At 38.6% G+C, this 19,541-nt stretch overlaps 1 protein-coding gene across 2 annotated transcripts in view; it reads left to right on the forward strand.

The window, feature by feature from the left end:
* The first annotated feature begins 533 nt into the window (after positions 1–533).
* Positions 534–19,541, forward strand: part of LOC143900506 (protein gustavus-like) — a 137,509-nt gene continuing 118,501 nt past the window's right edge. For both annotated transcript variants that reach the window (XM_077411934.1, XM_077411935.1), the window contains exon 1: positions 534–1,671. In XM_077411934.1, coding sequence (XP_077268060.1) covers positions 1,238–1,671 — 434 coding nt within the window. In that variant the 5' untranslated portion in view covers positions 534–1,237. The remainder of the gene's footprint in view (positions 1,672–19,541) is intronic.

The raw sequence follows: 19,541 nt of genomic DNA on the forward strand, positions 1-19,541 counted from the left end.
GATCTGACTCGATATCTATACTCGATTGTGTAATCGCAGTAAATAGTAAATGGCGTGGGATATATCTTATTGATATCACCTGCATGCTGTGCGAATGTAATCCGATGCTAATGTAATGCTTCTATCTAAACTTGACTGGATGATGATATTTTCTATCTTTTTGGTGTTCATATACAAAGATATTAGAAAATCGTTCAAGTCGCCGAATTCGGAGAAAAGCTGTAACAATATCGGCATGCATAGGCGATTATATTTCGTTTATCATTTATTTAAAAAAATAATTACTGTTAATAATTACCATATTTTATTATTCTTCAAGACCGCGACGAGTTTATCACGCGTATATAGCTTTAATATTTTCAAGACTGGTTGGAAAAGGCCGCCGCCAACATTTTCGCGTGCCGACACCCCTCTCACGACGAGCTTTCTTTGAGACAGCCCTGAGGCACGTAAATTGCGCGCGCAGCCCAGTTTGAAATTCGTGGCGCGCCGCGGAGATTCTTGGGGGCTGCGTTCCTCTCTCGCCTTTCGTTCCACGTCCGTTCGTTCGTTGGGTTCGTTCGCTCTCGCACCGTTCGGCTCCGGTCGTGGAAGTCGATGCTAAGGTCGGAGTGCTGTCGCGCGAGAAGGGAGTGCCGAGCGCCTGTCTCGCCGCCCTCCCGGTCCTCCCAGTGATCCCGAATTTCCTCGCGAGCACACGCGCTTGCCGCTCGAGGATGACGCTCCCGAGTCCAGTCTCGCCCATCTGGTACGCCCGACATTATTCGCGAACGAACACGTTGGATCCTTGATTGAATCCACGATTTAAAAAAAAAAAAAAGAGAAAACAATAAATCGATAAACTCGTCCACGGAAAATTCGCATCGCTTCCGTTGTCGCGGATGTTTATGTGTCGCGACGAAGTGCGTCGTCTCTCAGTGGCAGCGAATACACGAAGCTTCTATCGATTGCCAAGTGGATTTAAACCGCTGCGTGTGTAATTGCTAATAAGCTAATAGGAGCCCTCCTCGTTACTCTTTCGTCTAATTGTACGGTATATTTCGTTGTAAGCGAAAAGAATTTTCTTCTGTTTATGGCAACGGACAGTCGCCTTCGCGATTGATCGGAGATTGTCGCGTAAAACCAGCTCACGCCTCGAAAGATCCTCGGTGCGAGAAACGAGAGGGATATCCTTGACATTATGGCAAAACGCACAAGGAGCCGGTAGTTCGGTGGTTGGCAGGGATGTCCTCGTGACATGTTACCCCGTGACCTTGGCTGGCGCAACTACAACGTCCTCCGTGGAGAGGGTCGTCTTCTGGTGCGCGGGTCGAGCGGTAATACGAACGGGCGATCGGTGTCCTTTAATCCGCGCGAGATCGAGTATCGCCTGCTGCCGCTGGTGCAGGTCAAGCCTGACTTCGTGATTCCATATGTGCTCTGCTGGAGGGTGCCAGGCGCGATCCACCGCATCCAGATTAATCCGTCGGTCGTCCATCATCATCACCAGCAGCAGCAGCAACATCAACATCAACGTCAACAACCGCAACATCACTACCAACAGCACCGTCAGCGTCGACGACACTTCGAAGGAGCGCCGCGGACACGTCCTGCGCCACCGCCTTCGACGGAACATCGTTTTGCGTACGGCGCGCAGCGTGACATCCTTGCGGATTCTGGTATGGAAACAAGGTGAGTGCCACTCCGGAGGCATTGAGGAATCGGGATTCTAAGGTCTGCGGCTTTCATGACTCGGGCGTGTCGCCTGTTTCGATCTTCTCCCGCGGCTTCGACGTTGCAGAGAGAGAGAGAGAGAGAGAGAGAGAGAGAGAGAGAGAGAGAGATATTTTCATTTCTTTAATTACCTCGTACTTCAAAGTCGGATCGTTCCGGCGTATTATGTAATTAAAGGATTAATGTTTTGCATTTTAAAAATAAATTAAATCTGAAAGGAGTGAATATATACTTTTACGAAATTTATTTAACGAATGTGAGCTTGTTTTATTATTATCATGAAATAGAATATGAAATAAAATGTCATTTATACATATCACAAAAAGTTAGTCGCGTAATATTGATTCTTTTATTATATTTTAATTTGATATTTATACAATGATGATATCGAACTTCCTCTACAATTTAACATCATAGAACGTTTACTCTATTTTTCAATCAAGATTTATCCATAACTAAACACGCACATGCGCGTCACGGTAAATGGTGGTAATTTTTATTGATAACGCGATATATTAATGATGATACAGCTTTTAACCATTTTTATTGAGGCTAAACAATTTTGTAATGAAAATACATTTACAGATAAACCATACGGTATCGTGTAAATAAAATTCGCCGCCATCATAATCAGGCTATATAGCCTTTTTGGATACGCGATGTGTCAGTTCATTGCTCCTCTCCGTATCTTTGTAGCACACCCTCGGCCATATACCTATACGACAGCGAAATAGAAACATTTCGTCGTCACTTCGACGGCGGTAAGCTGACACTGTGCCAGGTGTTCCTACAATAGCAAAGTCTATTTCGCATATCGCGCAGTCAACATTGCACACGCAGCACGCTTATCGAATGTTCATTGTGCAATTATATCGCGTTCGATAGCGACCACTGATGGCATTGGAATCTACATAATTAGGAAACAGTTTTTGAATTTTTTTTGGCGATGAATTAAATTGCACGAGTGAGACAATTGAAGGAGTTTCCTCCTCCGCAATTCTCTTTCGAAAGAAAAGATTTAAGAAATACGCATATGATGTGGTGCGCGCGATGTTAATGTAACAGCGCACCGCAATGATCTCATGCTGAGATATTCTTCTCTTTATACCTTTTGAAAGCAAAAGAAAAGAAAAAAGGGGTAAACGCCCGGCTACTGTCGCGAGCAGCCTTCTTTCGAGTTTACCTCCCGCTGTCGCTGACAAGCCTTAACCAACACGTTTTCCTACGAAAACCTGAGACTGTTGTACCGCGATGCAAATGCAAATAAGAGCGTATATAGCTTTATAACGTGTAACATCACATTATGGAAACACGAAAGAGGAGGAATATATAGAACCTGTACTATAACACTTTGACACTTCGTATATCTCTAATATATTTTAATCGTCCATACGGCGATGGTTCTCTCATAAGTTTCACGTCGCGTCGAAACAAAAGATCCGAATTCCATTCAACGGAGGAAATCGAGAGACATAAAATTTTTACATTCGATATTAACTCTGTCACGCCATACGAGTAGTCGATTTCCGCAAGTGCACAGGGACATTTGTCACGATGCAAATGTATCTCATTGGCCGGGGACATGTAACGCGAGATTGCCCGTCAAATCCCAAAAGCATTGCGTATCTTCGGTTCGCCGCGGGGCTCTTTTATAAGTCCGGAATAAAAAGGTCGACGGACGATCGCTCGTAAAAACCACGCTCGGGCGCGGAAAAAAAATTGTTAAAAGCGGAGGATTTTGTGCTGACCGTTCACGACAAGCCATTTCCGGTAGCTGCCCCGACGACTTTCCATTGCGTAAATATAGCTTTGCAAAGCTCGAATATCATCACAATGTTCTTTAAACTTTTACATCTTCACAATAGGTGCGCGAAAACAGTTGTCGATCAATCGCGTCGACTATTTTTCGACGACGTACGTAGCTATAGGTTGTTAAGATTTCGCGAAACTCGAAAGTCAGATCGCTTTACGTAAGGACTACGTTTTACATCGTGAGATCATTTTCACGGTTCGTATATAACATTATTACCGTTCATATAGTTCTTCGATTCGCTACTATGGAGTATAATGCGAAGAAATATTTATCGGGCTATGTATATTTTTCTAGCGTCTGTTCGTACATACTAGGCCATAGATTCGCTTCCAAGTCCCAAGTGACACAAATTGTCCACATTGACGTCATAAAAAATGCAATGAGCAAACGTCGCACACTGCAATGGTCGACGAAAGAGTTGTTATCCATTCATGAAAAGTTAACGTATATTGTTATACTCTACAATGCCGAATAAGCTGTATCATGTTATGCGATATATAATGAACGGTTTCTGACTTTATTTAATATTTTATATGAGAAAAAAATGAACAAAAAGAAATATAAATTTACTATTTTTTCAAGAAAATTAAAAATATGCAGAATTTATATATTTTAATGAAATATTTTAATGAAAAATATACTATATTTTTTTGTAATGTACTATCTCTAAAGGTGAGCAAGAATTCATTGCATCTTAATTTTATTACAAAAAAGTATGTAAAATTTAAAATGGACAGTTTGTATTGTATTTGTCTATGTTAAGTATTTGCCTGATATCTTGAGTTTTTAAGATCTTGTTTGCTTTTATAATTGAAATCTTTTGCTTACAAGAATAGAGCCTTTATCACGCATTACTGCCATTGTAAAGTCGCGAACTGCTTCAGAAAATTATGTGCAGTCGTCGAATGAACCAGACACATACGAATAGTGATTTATTTAGAATGTAGGATATACTCACACAAGGCTTATATAACAACGAGGTTCACAGTGTAATAAAAAGATAAAAAACAGGATTGTAGAAAGTTAACGTGGATGAGCAAAGAAGATAATATAACTAACACTAATATAAAAATAATTAATCGATGTCATAAACATTAATCATAAATATTTGTGTAAATTATGAAGATACGTACGATGCATTAAGAATACAAATTTGTACAAATAAATGTCTACTTTAAAGTTCTTATCCAACACTGTACGCTATTACTAGAGGCTTTACAATTGTGAAAAAAGCTGTTTTTTTTTTACAAAAATATATAAAGAGTAGTGATTGCAAATTTCAAATTTCTTGCAAGAATACATTTAATCACTTGTATATCAAGAGAAAAGTTTTATCTCAACATTTATCGAATGTCAAAAATGAGTAAACGCCCAAGTAAACGTTTACAAATCCAATAAATTACTTCGAATGTTTCGAAATATACAATAACGATACATCTTATCGCCGCGTATGATTTCCCACGACATTGAAGTCGAAATGGTAAAGATTCCAATTTTTATTTAAGGAGGCTCTTACCCGGCTGCTCTAATCAATGTAGCAACCGAAAAATTATCATTAATAATTGGTTATAAAATTATCGGAAAATTAAATAAAAAAATAAATAATGATTTTTACATAGTGTAAGAGTAAGTTATATGTTCTATTAGTGTAAATATTAAAATTTATACAATAAGTCAGTTGACTACGTCAGTGCTAAAGAGCAGAACATGCGCGTGTCACAACGTCGTCTGTAGCAGTCTGCAGCTAAGTGAGGTGTAGCCGTGTAGCGTTGTAGCGAATGATGCGATGAAGAGTTGGAGCTAAAAGAAAGATATAACGTGAGAATGCTGAGAGGGAAAATGAAAGGAAAATTCTCGAAAATAAAGGTTGTCGATGCGCGAGAGAATAATTATGCCGCTACCATACAGCGCAGAGAAAAGACATGTGCAAGTGAGGTTAGAAACTTCGCGCTTTTTTGACACTCGGAAGATCATTCGCCTAACCTGTCGTACGTCATATTAAAACTACAATATCTTTTATAACTCATCGTCAACACCAAGTTTTCTTCTTATCATTAGAAAGATTATTATTTTAACTACCAATTCCTTAGTTTTTTGTTTACCTGGCTCGCAAACTTGCCAAGAAAACACATCACTTCCGGTAAAAATTTTAGTGTTTACCATATGCCCTGTGTTAAAAATGCGAATTTCAATACTGATATTTTTACAGTTTTTATCGTCAACCTATGCTCAAGTTTTGGGCATCGGTCCGTTGTGGTTCACTTTACAACATCATATATTAATTTCATAAAGATCTGTCATATTATGATCGAGGTAAGAGCCTCCTTAATTCTTCACGGATGTCTTCACGCATAAAAAAAAAGATTGATACTACCATCGTAATTGAAACTGCAAAGTTCACGCAAATAACGGTCGATTTTCCGATCATGTGTACGTGGCCTACACGTATGTGGTCGTTATCGCTTAAAGTGATTCACGTTTTAGATAAACGGAGGAGATAGAGAAAAGAAGGGGGGAGAGAGAGAGAGAGGGGGGGGAAAGAAGTAGTAACGCAGTAAATTCGGTACATAAAGAGGGCATTCTATAATTCTATATCTCTTCTTTAGCAAAATGGATTTTTCATCTTCGCCGTTTTATTCCGTATCGGTTCCTTTTTTTGCAAAATATGTATCGTTTGTATATGATAAAACGCGCTTACCTATATAATAACGTCACTATATTTTAATAATGAACTATATAATTTAGAGCGTATTATCAGTTCATGGAGGTGAACAGCATAAGTCGATAAGAGAGGGAGGAAGAAGAGAGAAATTGTTGCGATAGAAGCGAACTTCCTCGATCAGCTGATGACAATGAGATTGTTGCGCAATAATTAATATTTGCTGTTGGGAATTTCAACTGAATTACCGCAACCTTTCGAGCAAATAATACATTGCGATTATGCGTTATTATTTTGCAATTAGAAATTTATCAGAGGCGCCATCATAAAAATGAACATGAGCCTAGGCAGTTTTGAAAAGTCAATAAGGAGTCTTTATTACGGAACGATTTTCTCTTTTTTCACACTCGGCGCGACGTGTGATTTATCAAGTCTCTTTCGGCGCGACCACAATTCGCATTCTGTTAAGATATATTACGCGAAATCTTCTTCGACATAAATGAGCTAACATTCGTAGGAACGAAAAGATCGACCGTATACATTATTAGACGTCACGAATCATCGGAGTTCGCGGAAGGGTGAGATCTCTTCGTCACGCGTCCGGAAAATCCTGACGAACGATCGCAGGGACAAAGAGAACTTGCAAAAGTTTCTAAAGACGGTTTGTCTAGAGCAAAAGAAAAAGTGACGCGCTGTTATACTCCCAACATCCCGAGATCTCTCTTTCTCCCGCTTGACACGCTCGGCGATAAAAACCCCTCGGATTCCCCGGGACTTTCCTGGGTTACACGAGCCATCAGAAACTATCCCGTAAAAGGGAATAACGGACAAGTATGAAGAAAAAGGGAGCGCGAGGAGAGCCCCGTCTACGTCGTGCGTCGTGACGTTAGATTTAATTCAAGCGTCGTCGGTCCGAATCTTCAGCGTCTTTGCGATGCCGCATTGGCCACATTCTCTCGCCGACTTCTTCCGAGAGAGTTGATACCAATGGCGGCAACGTGCGACGAATCTAAGGAACGGAGAGAAGCTCGTATCGTGCCTGAGTCTGTCTCCATTAAAGAATATAAAATGCTCGCCACGCCGACTATATCTACCTACAGCTTTTGCTATTATACTCAACGAGAACGAATTGAATTGGGACATGTAATTGCCATCTCTTCAGTTCCTTTATTATTATATTGTTTTTATAGCAATGATTATTCCTAAGATTTATATTAATTTTATACATTGAGTTCTCTCATTATTGATGAAATTGTATTACTGGTCTTTTACTTGATCTTCTTTAGCGGTCTTTTTCACGAATATTATAGAAACTGTTCCGCACGATTTTTGTACAAAACGGCAGACAGGTCGTATTTTCCATGAGAGCTATATCACATTTTACATGTTGACGAAGATTTCGAAACGCTTTTGGTTTTTGTACGGTACAATTGCGAACACCTGCGAAACTTACTTAGAATTATGTGTTTCCTGTGTACAACTCCTGTGTGCTTGCCTTCCCCTTTTTACGTTCGACCACACATTTCTGAGCCATACACTTATTGTTAGATATACATAAGAGGTGCCGACAGTCGGCCATTTCTCATTCATAAATTATTTATTTCACAGAAGAGAGGGAGAGAGAATGTATTCTGAATGGCCGTACACATTTTATTGCAATTACACTCCATTGCAGTTGCACACTAAACACTTGATAAAAGATGCATGTAGAAATGGAAGGAGTTGATGTAAAATGGAAAAACAATTGTGGTGAAAAATTATTCATATATCCATATGATTAATAACTTTAATAATATAATTATATAATGTTTTATTGTTTGCAATGAAACATATATCTAATAATATTTTTGAAATATACGATGTAATATTAAAATAGACTACATAATATGTTTAATAATGCACACAATAAAACTTTTTTTATAGATAGATACTATACAAATATTAATCTCGAATTAATAAACGTATTAATAAATTTCTTTTTAAATTATTTGCATTATCGCGAAAATTCGTGACTTATATAAAAAATTATTGTAATTATTTGTTATACAAGATGTATTTAATTGTTTTTTTATGAGTCTATGAGAAAAGACTATATGTTTGAATAATCCTTACGAGAATTTATTTGTTCTATTGTATTATTATTTTTAATCGTTTGCGTGATACATTGTTAAATTTTTTTTATATGTAAAAAGTTTTGAATGTGCTAATATATAAACATAAAAGTAATTATATGTGAGTGTGAAAACATTACAACTTTTATATTAATATATAGTTGAACGATTTTAAAATGAAATTTATTTTTTATATAACTTATTTTCAATGTTATGATAAATTGTACGATAAAAGAGAATAATAAAAGCAAGAAGGATAATATAGTAACACATTGAAATAATTTAGTCATTTTGAAGTACGCATATAAAGGCAATATATTATAGTATCACTATTTGAAATCTTTGTCTAAAGTTTCACAGAATTTGCTGGGTTTAAATTATCACACAAAATGTAGTATACACCAGTCGCACGAATGTTCGGAGTTCAAAGCCGCGTGTCAATTTGCGTCACATGTGATTTAACCGTTTCATGCAAAACGGAATATCGGACCAGCCGTATAAAACAGATTGCCCTCAAAGCCGCGCGTGTCGCTTTGTGAACACTTCGGGTACTTTTTTTTAATCACTCACTCTCAATTATGCCCGTTTAAGACAAATTATTGCGTACATCGCCGCCACGCCCAACCGCTATCTTCTCCGTGCTTCCCATCGTCCTGTGCACGGAAAAGTTCGGACTGCAATTCGCAAACCGGTCCGGCAAAAAAAACTCCGGCTCGAAAGACTCGCAAACCCGACCGCAACCCGGTCGGTTTCCTAGAATATTTCTACGTCTTCAAGCTCCTTGAAGTTCCACAACGTCTGCGCACTTTGAAAGTTTAGTTTTCCATATATACGTAACTTTCATGCTGCGGCTTCGCGAAATAAATCTGGGAATCTTACCACAAGAAAATGAATCTAACAGGAATATATATATAGAAGTTGCTTCAGAGTATGGTGCATATATTTGATCGACTAATTCAGTATATTTTTGTAATATGGGATATTTTCAAAATTTTTTAATAGTAAATACCTATAAAATACTATCTTTTTACATCTTGTACATTTTTAATTGTAGAATATTTTGTAGATTTTATATTAAAGTAATATTAATTTATTTTTATTGATCAATTTTTGAAAGATATATTATTTGATACAACTTTTAAGATTTTTCTACAGAAAATCACGAGGTTACCGTAGTTTTGATCACATGTTAAATATGCTGAAACAAGCTAAAATTATCATCAAAGACGCGCAAAAAGGACAAGTTATGCATTCCACGAAGCCTGCTCACATTCATGGTTAAAATATTTTGTGAGTGATACAAAGTGAGTAATATTGTGTGAGATACAAATAATACAATATTTCATATGTAATAACTTAATTTCAATAAGAACTATAACAGACAAAAAATATTATATAATCTTATGTCATAAATAATATCTAATAAAACTTAAACTGCCCAATCACAATCAAGCATTTTCCGAGAAGAATTTAGGTCGAGACCTAACCTAGGTTCTCGAAAATGTTCGACTATAATTGGTCGATTCATATATACTGTGTTTAAGTTTTACCATTTAAATTCTTTATATGCTATGATCCTACTTCTAAACAACAACCATCGTTGTATCTGATTTTGTTATATCTGATATGAAAAACAACCGAGTTCACGCGAGATGAGAACCGCTGCATTAAAGCAGACGTTTTGCGACGTTGCCACGTCACGCAGGTCCCACTCTTCTATCGACCGGGCGGCGTTGCCAGCTCCTTTTCCATGCCCCTTTATCGCCCCTTTCCAACGCAGCCCTCCTCCCCTTTCTCTCGCTCCCGCCCTGTCTGTCTTTTTCTCCTCACCGATGGCTGTCCATATTTCTCTCTTTATCCACTTCGTACTCAGAGCCCATCGCGGCTAGAGACTCCTCTCCCTTTTCCTCTGCCTTTTCCCTCTATTCAGCTATCTATTTCTTCTTCTCGCATATTCTTCTCTCTTTACTTCTTCTTTCCTCTTTTTCGTTCTTCCATCTTTCTCTGTCTGCCCACTTCACTTCCTTCGGACACAGCTGTTCCATCTCTTCCTAGGACAGATGCCGCGGCTCGGTGCAAACGTCACCTTTATTGTCTTTTTTCTCCCTTTCCTTTCGTCTCCTTCCTGATCGATCTTTGCTCTATTTCTCTCTTTCTCTCTCTTTCTCTCTCTGTCTTTCTTTCTTCTGCTCAATATCCGACATTCTGCAATCTCTCGATAAAAGCGAGCCGATCATGAAGGACTCGTCTGTCGATGACGAGTTCGATTTCCTTCTACCTGTCCTTTTGGATCTATGTTGGTTCGATGTTGGTTCGTTGTTTGGACGTAACCTCCTGATATTGCACTGGTATTTTGCGAGTAGTTTCAAACTATAATCGGAGTAGATCGAACAGCTCGAACTTTCTCGTTTACACCGGCCAAGTTCGATGTTTCTCCGACACTTTTCGGCGCGTCTCGCCAGCGAAACATCAGGATAGTTAAGCTGGAAATACACGTAGAGAATAAAATCGATCCTAATTTTAAATTAGATCAATTGAGGATTAATCTATTACATTAATTAATATTTACACTCGCATTACTATATGCATCGCTTTCTATAATTGGACACCTCCTTCAGTTCGTGCGATTTCATAATTTTCAGCAGACTCTTAGAGGGATTTACAAGTTTATTTCGTCTCTCGAAATAAATTTGGAATCTGTGTAATCTGCAGGAGATATGTTTTTCATCAATCTGAATCCATCTTCGAGTTGGTCCGCTCAAAGTCGCGTTGGTCTTTCTGATCTCCACCGGCTGCTTCTCTTTCTTTGGGTCGCCGAGTATTCGACTTCGTGACTAGCTGTAGACATCGTCCAACGGTCGGTGGAGGTCGAAGGGCATTCCAGATCTGGGTCGGTTTCTGCTGGAATTACAAAGCGAAGAAAAGACTTCGCGTAGACGTGCTATAAACTCCCGTTTTGCCATTTTATTTGTGAAATCTAACGGCGGTCACTTTTGTATGTACCGGCTACTATCCGCTCCAGACGATTTAAGATTTTATCAACGACAAATACTATTATATGAAATCGAGTTACGTGTCAATGCTCGGAGTAGCGTCTCTGAGTTCACATGTCTTAAATTTTCAACTTAGTAACAGCTGATAAGTTTTGTAATATTTTCATGATACAATTTTTTCACGCATTTTTCAATTATTGAATGCTTTACAAATCTTTGTCTTCTCTTTTCTCTCTATGATTATGATTGGAGTACAAATTTTTGGAAGTTAGTCTATAATTAGTTTATAAAAATATATCGCAAAATTTTTTAATTTAGATCTTTAACTACTCGCTCTTTTCGTGAGTTAAGTTGACTTTAATGAAAGGAAACAGGAAGAGGAGAAGGATGAAATAACCTCTGTTCCTGAAACATATCTACCTATATTTATAGTATTTTTACGAATTCAAAAAATTCGATGTCTGACCTGTCACTCTGACTATCAAGAATGAAAGAAGTATGCACGAAATTTGTTTAGACATATATTTCTAGGGAACAATTTTTTATCCATATTTTTTTACTTAAATTTTTCAAACTATATTGTTAAAATATAGTTACATTGTTATTTATAAACATAAAAACAAACGTAATAAAATTGTAGAAATACTTGACTACTTTGCTATTCTTTTTAGATTTACTATTTTTGTATTTATTATTTATTATTTAGTTTAAAAGAACATGTTTATCTAAAATTTATCTCGTCATCAAATTTAGTTTATTTTATTATTGCATCTTATTATTGCTAAAATAAGAAATGTTACGACCGTTAGAGATACACGTATTTGTTTCCCATATCGAAAGTGTGAGAAAATGTAGCTAAAAAAAGGTCTTGCATCATCCATATTCATACATTGAGTAACGTTCCTTCGACTTGCACATTCAAGTCCGTTCCTGAGAATCTCCGTTGGGAGGTATCGTTTCTTGAAAACGACTATACACGGGGACCGCGGACCAATCTTAATAATGCGGCTACCTACCGCGGCGTGTATCTCGATCCCTTTTGCACGACAAGAGCAGCCAGACGGGATAACGTCGCGTAATGAAGATTAATCTCGTCTAGCAAGCGTGCACCGACCATACCGCATTCATAAATCAATCATATCCGTCCGATTATCATTCAAATCGGTCCCCGATCCTCTTCGCTGCTCGCTATTGCTGGCTACACGTCGTTGCGCGGAATCGACAAATCGGCTACGATCGGCTGGCCATGACGACCTAAGAACCGAGCGATGGCAATAAAGCGCAGTAGATAGATCGAACTAATGGCGAGTAAATATTACCCAAAGTGCCGTAAAGAGCATTTTGTGCTGTAACAAAGAAGCGCACGTTTCACGTTTTGTATTTCATGTTTGCGTTTCGTCATTTCAATAAATCGTTTATGTCGAGGGCACTTGTCGCCTGTTTCATTATTTAACCACTAATGACTATTATTTATAGATGATGAACATTACTGAAATGATCGTGAAGAGCAAATGGATTTGCGAAATGCAGTATCACTTCCATTATATCGGAAAAACCCTGCATCAGCGATAATATCTTTCCATCTTAGTTCTTTATCGTTGACGTTTATTTGCTATTATAGGGCTTATGATAATGAAGATACCTTTATATTTCCGCGCGGATTCCCTTTGTGGGTGAAAGAGCTTAAAGCGTTCTACCCAACGTCGCGCGCTTATTGCAATCTTATACATTATGGAACTCCCGAGTGGTGAGCGAAAACTCGAGGAAAAACGTTCCAATCTTTAGAAAAGCTTGATTAACATAAACCGAATCAGACTAATACCCGCGATATCCAATGGAAGGTAGGTATGATCGATCCGTATGAATAAGTTACGCTTACTTCATCGATACGGCCTCGTGCGAAGAATTAATTGTTACGATCGTGTGCAGGCAATGAAGGACAGCAAAAACTGCGCGAATGAAAAAATATTATCCCGTCTCCGACTGTGAAACTTAACCGACTATGAAAGGACACAATCGACAGCTTCGAAAGGCCACGTGTCCCTTTCTCAGTGCAATCATGTCGCGTTCCCTTCAATCTAACAACAATAATAGTAACGTTCGTGCGATTCGCATAACGCGAACCTTGGATAACGCAGTATATGGCATGCTCCTTCTCGCTGTGCTGTGCACACAAACCATGCATTCGACGGTTGCCCCTGAGATTCTCGACCTATCATCATCGAGGCAGTAACCACAGACTGATCGATTCGGGGAACTCTCTAATTTGCCTTTTCAAGTTCGTCCGTTATAACGAAAAAAAAAGAGACCGAGTATCAGGTAGTAGCTGCGTTAAAATTTATCGTATCGTACGCTTCGAAAAATTTTCAGGTAATCAGGCGCCTGTAAAATTTGAGGCAAGTGCCGACGTCGCTTTTATTCTCCCTCTAAATTACTAGAATTTAATTTTATACTTGTGTCGTGATATTCTAAAGCCAAATATTTTATTAATATTTTAGATCTCGTATATAATAATTTGTTCAAATATAATTTTTTCTTTTTGTGAACCTGTCAGTGTCTTTGATAACTATAATATATTAAATATCGGAGCATTATTATCGTTACTCAGTGTTACACTCGCTCTGTTTTGCTGATGTGTGTGACTTCATATTATCGTAAAACGAAAATTTATGTTTACACTCAATTAAATGCAATCTGCATTATACGAACACACACATTTTATAATTATTTTTGGAAGAATTTAATTATTATTGCAACAGATATTATATCGACCGCAAACAGTTAATAGTTTTAATTGGCTCGTTCAAAACCGGCCGTTTATTGATTGCATGAAAAATGAAAGGATGCGGTGGGGCAAATCGTATCAATTATGCGACGGCTACGCGAGAATGGAAGACCGAATGTAAATCCGGCATGTGTCCCATCTCAACCCAATGATCGCAAACACACCGGTACATTTAATATGATAATCGACGATCTGTGTATACCTGGATCAAGCTTCGGTCTGTCTGAGAATACGAAAACCGGTTTTGGTTTTCATATAGCGATGAGGACAGATTAAGGTCGATTCACATTATGCGATACATGACGCCATACATGCCTGCAACGACACCACGAAGTGTTCTATTACGAGAAACAGCATCTTCATTTTCGTAATGGCAAAGAAAAGGATTATGATGCTATATACGTCTAAGGATTTAGTCTTTTAATAAAATTGAAAAGAAGGGCTTGTCTTCCCACATTTATTCTTCGGGCTTGCAAATTTCTTCGTGTCAGATCATAAATTGCATGCTTACGGATATTCAGTCATACGGTATTATCACGCGATGGAGTATTTAGATTGTATTATTATGAAAATTAGACTCACAGTCACTTCGCTAAAGTTAGGACGATGTTACACGCGTAACGCGAGATGCATGGCATAAAACTTCGCGCGTCAAAGTTAATTTACTGATGAAAAACTTTTATCCGACGGATTAATTCATTTTGCATAATAATTAACCGTGCATATCTATGGTGACCACATTGTTCAATGTGAGTCGACTTTCACGCGGCTCGAAAGGTGGTGCGAGGAGGAGAATCGGCGGTTGGCAGAATACTCTTCTCCCGCTTGAGGGAGAGGGCGAGGAGATTTGTCGCCGGAAAATTACCAGGGTGCAACGTTGCACGTATAGTCGGCTCGTAAATTTCATTTCCAGCCGATCGAACGATTTGCCCGTATAACGCACGCGGCGTTATGACGGCGCCCGCTAACTTCACCGGTTCCTACGAGCTCTTGCACGTAGATAAGTTATGGGTGCGCTCGCGCCGCGATCGATTAACTCGTGGAAGGTGCGCTCGCGTTGTGAACGCCGCCCTCAGATAAGAAATTATATCCTTCTTACGCAGCTATACTATGCGATATATCGCTTTGTCTCCTTTTCCTATCAAAGACGATATTAGAGATAAAAATTGCTTTGGCAGATTATTTAAAAAAAAAAAAAAAAAAAAAAAAAGATAAACTTAGTGACTAATCATTGATTTATATAAGTTTGCTAGGCTAGATTTTTATTAATTGTTTACCACATAATCGTGTCTAGTGTTAATTATAATCTTTTCTTTAGGTTAATTTTGGACGATGCATGTGCTGGAGCACGCTAATGGAGGTTTTTCAGCAGCATGTATATCATCTCTCGTTTTAACACCCTAATAACGATGTTACAGGCCCGCGGTCGTTAATTAGGGAGTTAATTCATTGACGACGATTTTAACGCGCGTTTCCACGACAATGCACGTCATATGTGTCTCTCCTAAGATTCGCATATTAATTAAGGTTTGCAGCATTTGCAACAATCGTGATCACACAGTCACCTTGGCATTTGTGTCGAAATAGAGGTGCGCATCAAACAATGGCTATCGTTAATGAGTCGCGTAATAGTCAACAAGTATTGGCTACGCTATCGTTAGACGACGCGACGTTTCATCACAACGATTAACGACGATGTCTACATCGTGACATAAATATGCTCATGTGTCACTTTCAAATAAAAATTTGGTCTTGATGCAAAAATTAGGATTCGCGCATTTCGGCTAGATATATAATATTTAGGTTAAATATTGATTCATCAATACAGCATTTTGACGGACAGTTTTATTTCTGACGCAATTTTTTTTATGCGAAATGAATACTTTATTTAGAATCGTAATTAATTGCAGTTGTTTGCTCGCGAAATTGCTCTTTATTCTACTTCAAATTTTCATTTTATTGAGAGATGAAAGTCCGGCAGAGTAGAGGACTCTTTTATCTCTTTTTGCCGCAATTTAACGGCACACATACACACAATATAGGACTACTAAATTGATAAAATATTTCTATGTAAATTATTGTTTTTATATTGTTAAAGATTCTCTGATAATGTCGCATTATTTTGAATTATGCCAATTTTTCTCATCTAAAGCATCTCGCGCTTGAATATAAAACTGAAAGAAAGACTGCTGGAGTATCCGTATAATCTCTCTCTCCACACAAAGCTATTATATAAAGAATACTGAATTCGTAAGCTTTTTCTCAGTTGTATATACTGCGTTACTGCCCCACATTCTTTAATCCTTTACACGCATTTACGCATGGCCAGCGAATGTCGACATAAAAGAGATGAAGACGACATAGCGATGGAGCTTATCCTCGAAGAAACGCGGTCACATGATGCTGCGTGACGATGGTTCGTTAAAGAACGAGAGAAAAACGGGATGGCAGGCAAAGGAAGAGAAATGGAGAGAAAGAGAGAGCAGAGAGATGGTGTCTTTTTCGCTACCGTCGCCATGCTGAAAACCTTCTCCCTCGGGGCTGTCGCTTACAAGGGCGTGGGCGTGCAAACCCAAGGAATTTAATACTCTCGAAATATCATCAGATATCGAAGGTAAAATGTCGTCGTCGACAGCAATTGCAATTGCGCACGTTCGCTTTTTCTTTCTCCTCGTTCCTATACTTCATCCTCTCCACTTCTTTCTCGAGGTCTCTTACCGGTAGAGCTTATTGCCGCTCTTTCCCATTACAGTCATTAAATCATTGAAAGTGGCAAACAATGGCTTGTTACAATATTTTTCTTTATCAAATATTACTTGTAGAAACGTTTTAACAACGTTTTATAACTAATTTAGTTATTATCCTAAATCGTCACGCATATCTTTATTTAGTAAAATACCTATTACATACCAACACCTTAGTGTGTGCTAAGTGTAATTCGACGTCGATAAACGTACACATATATCCTGCATAATAATACAGTGATATAGTGTTATAACAATATCGTGCATTATCATCGATATTGCTACCATTATCAGTCGCTACGCTAAACGGATTACGAATAATAATTGACGCATTATAGAATATCGATGCGCACGTACAGCGCGGCGTGTATTCGATATTCTTTATCAACGAATTACACGACCGATTGATAGAACGCAACGGCTACCATATTCCCCGGCCTTTCGACAAATATTTTTCGAACGATTCCATTGTCAAAGAACGGACGCCATCGCGCTATGAAAAAGCCAACGAGTGCAATCGCCGGGTTAGTACCATTAGGTACGCGTGAACGCGCACGTGTTCTCGTCATCGGAGTATAGCGTGCACCGCATATGCCCGTGAAAGAGATTACCGCACGTGGGAACATTCGATGTCTCGAATTACTTGACTACTCGTGTCCGATCGTCAATCCTGCGCTGCGAGCTATGTCGTAACGCAAAATACTTTTTGTCTCATTTCTCTCTCTCTCTCTCTCTCTCTCTCTCTCTCTCTCTCTCTGTGTTTCTCTCTCTTTACATAGATATTACATAGGTATAAGCTTAAATGCGATTGCAATATTCGTGATCTTTAAAGCGTCATCTCTCATTACTTTATTACGGCGGTGTAACTGACAACGATCATTTTCCTTGTTTCAGGTAAGGTGATACTGCTGGTGTTCTAATTGGATCTTGGCGCCTCCCCGGTTTTTTGTGAGTACCGTATTACCATGTTCCGTAATAACGCGCGATCAGCCGACGATGATAAAAAAAAAAAAACGCCACGGTTTCGAGAATAAAGATGATCGCATCCAGCGCCGTTACAAATAAGGATTTCTAACGAGCTCGCGAGGACAGGAGGAATCGCGAAAGGCGAACTTGCGACGCGTGTAAATTTAAGGGTTTCGCCAACCTTTTTTCGCCGTTGTTCTCTCTCGTCCCGTGGTTTTCTCAGTGTCCTCGTCTACCGTGATTGTCATTGTAAAGATGCGCGCGCGAGAGGAAAGGTGCGTCTTGCTGTTCTACGCCGAGAGCTCGCACCCCGCTTTTCTCACTTTCCGCGCTAAACTTCAGCCCCATTGTGAAGGAAACATTTAATACGGCGATTATTTCTCTCTTTTTCCCGTGGCGAAATAAAAATTTTACGATGCGCAGCTTCGGGTAGATTTTCGACATAAAAGAAGAAACGAGAACTACGCTTTATTGCGCGCCATCGTCGTAAACGCTGCATTAAAAATCTCATTCGACAGCAACATTTCGCGACTGACGATAATGACAAGTCCTATCTTGGCAGCCAAGTTTTTTTTATTAATGAACCTGTATTGGTGAGAAACATTTTTTGCTCAGGATATGTTTGCACTTGTATTATTACTATTTCAATTGTCTGGTTTAATAATTTGGATAACACAACATTACATACACATGTGTCAAATCTGTGTGACAAATTCGTCGGACCCCTGCACTGTTGTGGCCTATAACGGAAGGGAATTAATTGTACCTAAAGAATAATTTATTGGTTTCCTGAGTTTTTTTCCGCGGGGATGATTCCCCTTGGGGATGCGGTTGTAGAGTCTTCTGATGGCATCACGTACATTAACCTAGGCAGAGGGATCGAGAAAGAGCGGAAGGGAGAGAAGGACGGAAGGAAACGGGAGTGTGAAGGGATGAAGAAGGTGAGAAGGGGTGAAATAGGCGCAATCTATGCATCTGAGCTGTATCGGCGGCTGAAATCGATGATGACGTCACATATTACAAACACGTGCACGTTGCCAGCTGTTTTCGACATCTGCGTATACGCGCCGCGTTGAAAATTATGCGAAAAATTGTGACGAATGCGCTCACGTTAGCGTGGCACGCGTTCATTAACTCGTATATATATTTTACTCTGCTCAAAAAAGAATATTGACGAGAACATATTGACTCCATAATTTATAGTTTAAAAGTTTAAATTATCTAAAAAATTAGCATATTTTAAAATAAGCATATTTTTCGGTTATCTCGGTAAAAATTATAAAATATATGGTTCCTTTAATTCTGTTGACAAAGTTCTGCGCTGCGTATTAAATAAAAATCAAAATCAATTTTTTACGCTTGATGAACATATCGCACTTGGCGTCACTTTTCATAAAATATTAAATATACTTGAAACGTCTGCGGTATTTGATTTTTTTTCAATTCTTAACAAATTATGACGCTTTTTTAACGTATCACGAAGGTCTGAGAAAGACGGAAACAAACGGTTCGTATAGATACGGAAAGTATCCATATGGCCTATAAAAAAATATCGAGCGTAACGTCACCGCATTGCATTCGCTTTGAGTAATGATTATAATTTGCGACAAGATAATTTTAAGGAAAGCAGTCTCTCTATAATGATGTGTTCAGCACTTACTCGCATACTACTTTAATTCAGTGCGTACAATTTTCATGTGCACCTGCTTTTCCATTTTAGCTGCCGCGTTATACTTGCGCATATTTTATACTTGCAA

Source organism: Temnothorax americanus, unplaced genomic scaffold (assembly GCF_048541705.1).
Source record: "Temnothorax americanus isolate GAGA-0224 unplaced genomic scaffold, ASM4854170v1 Scaffold3, whole genome shotgun sequence".
Lineage (NCBI taxonomy): Eukaryota > Metazoa > Arthropoda > Insecta > Hymenoptera > Formicidae > Temnothorax > Temnothorax americanus.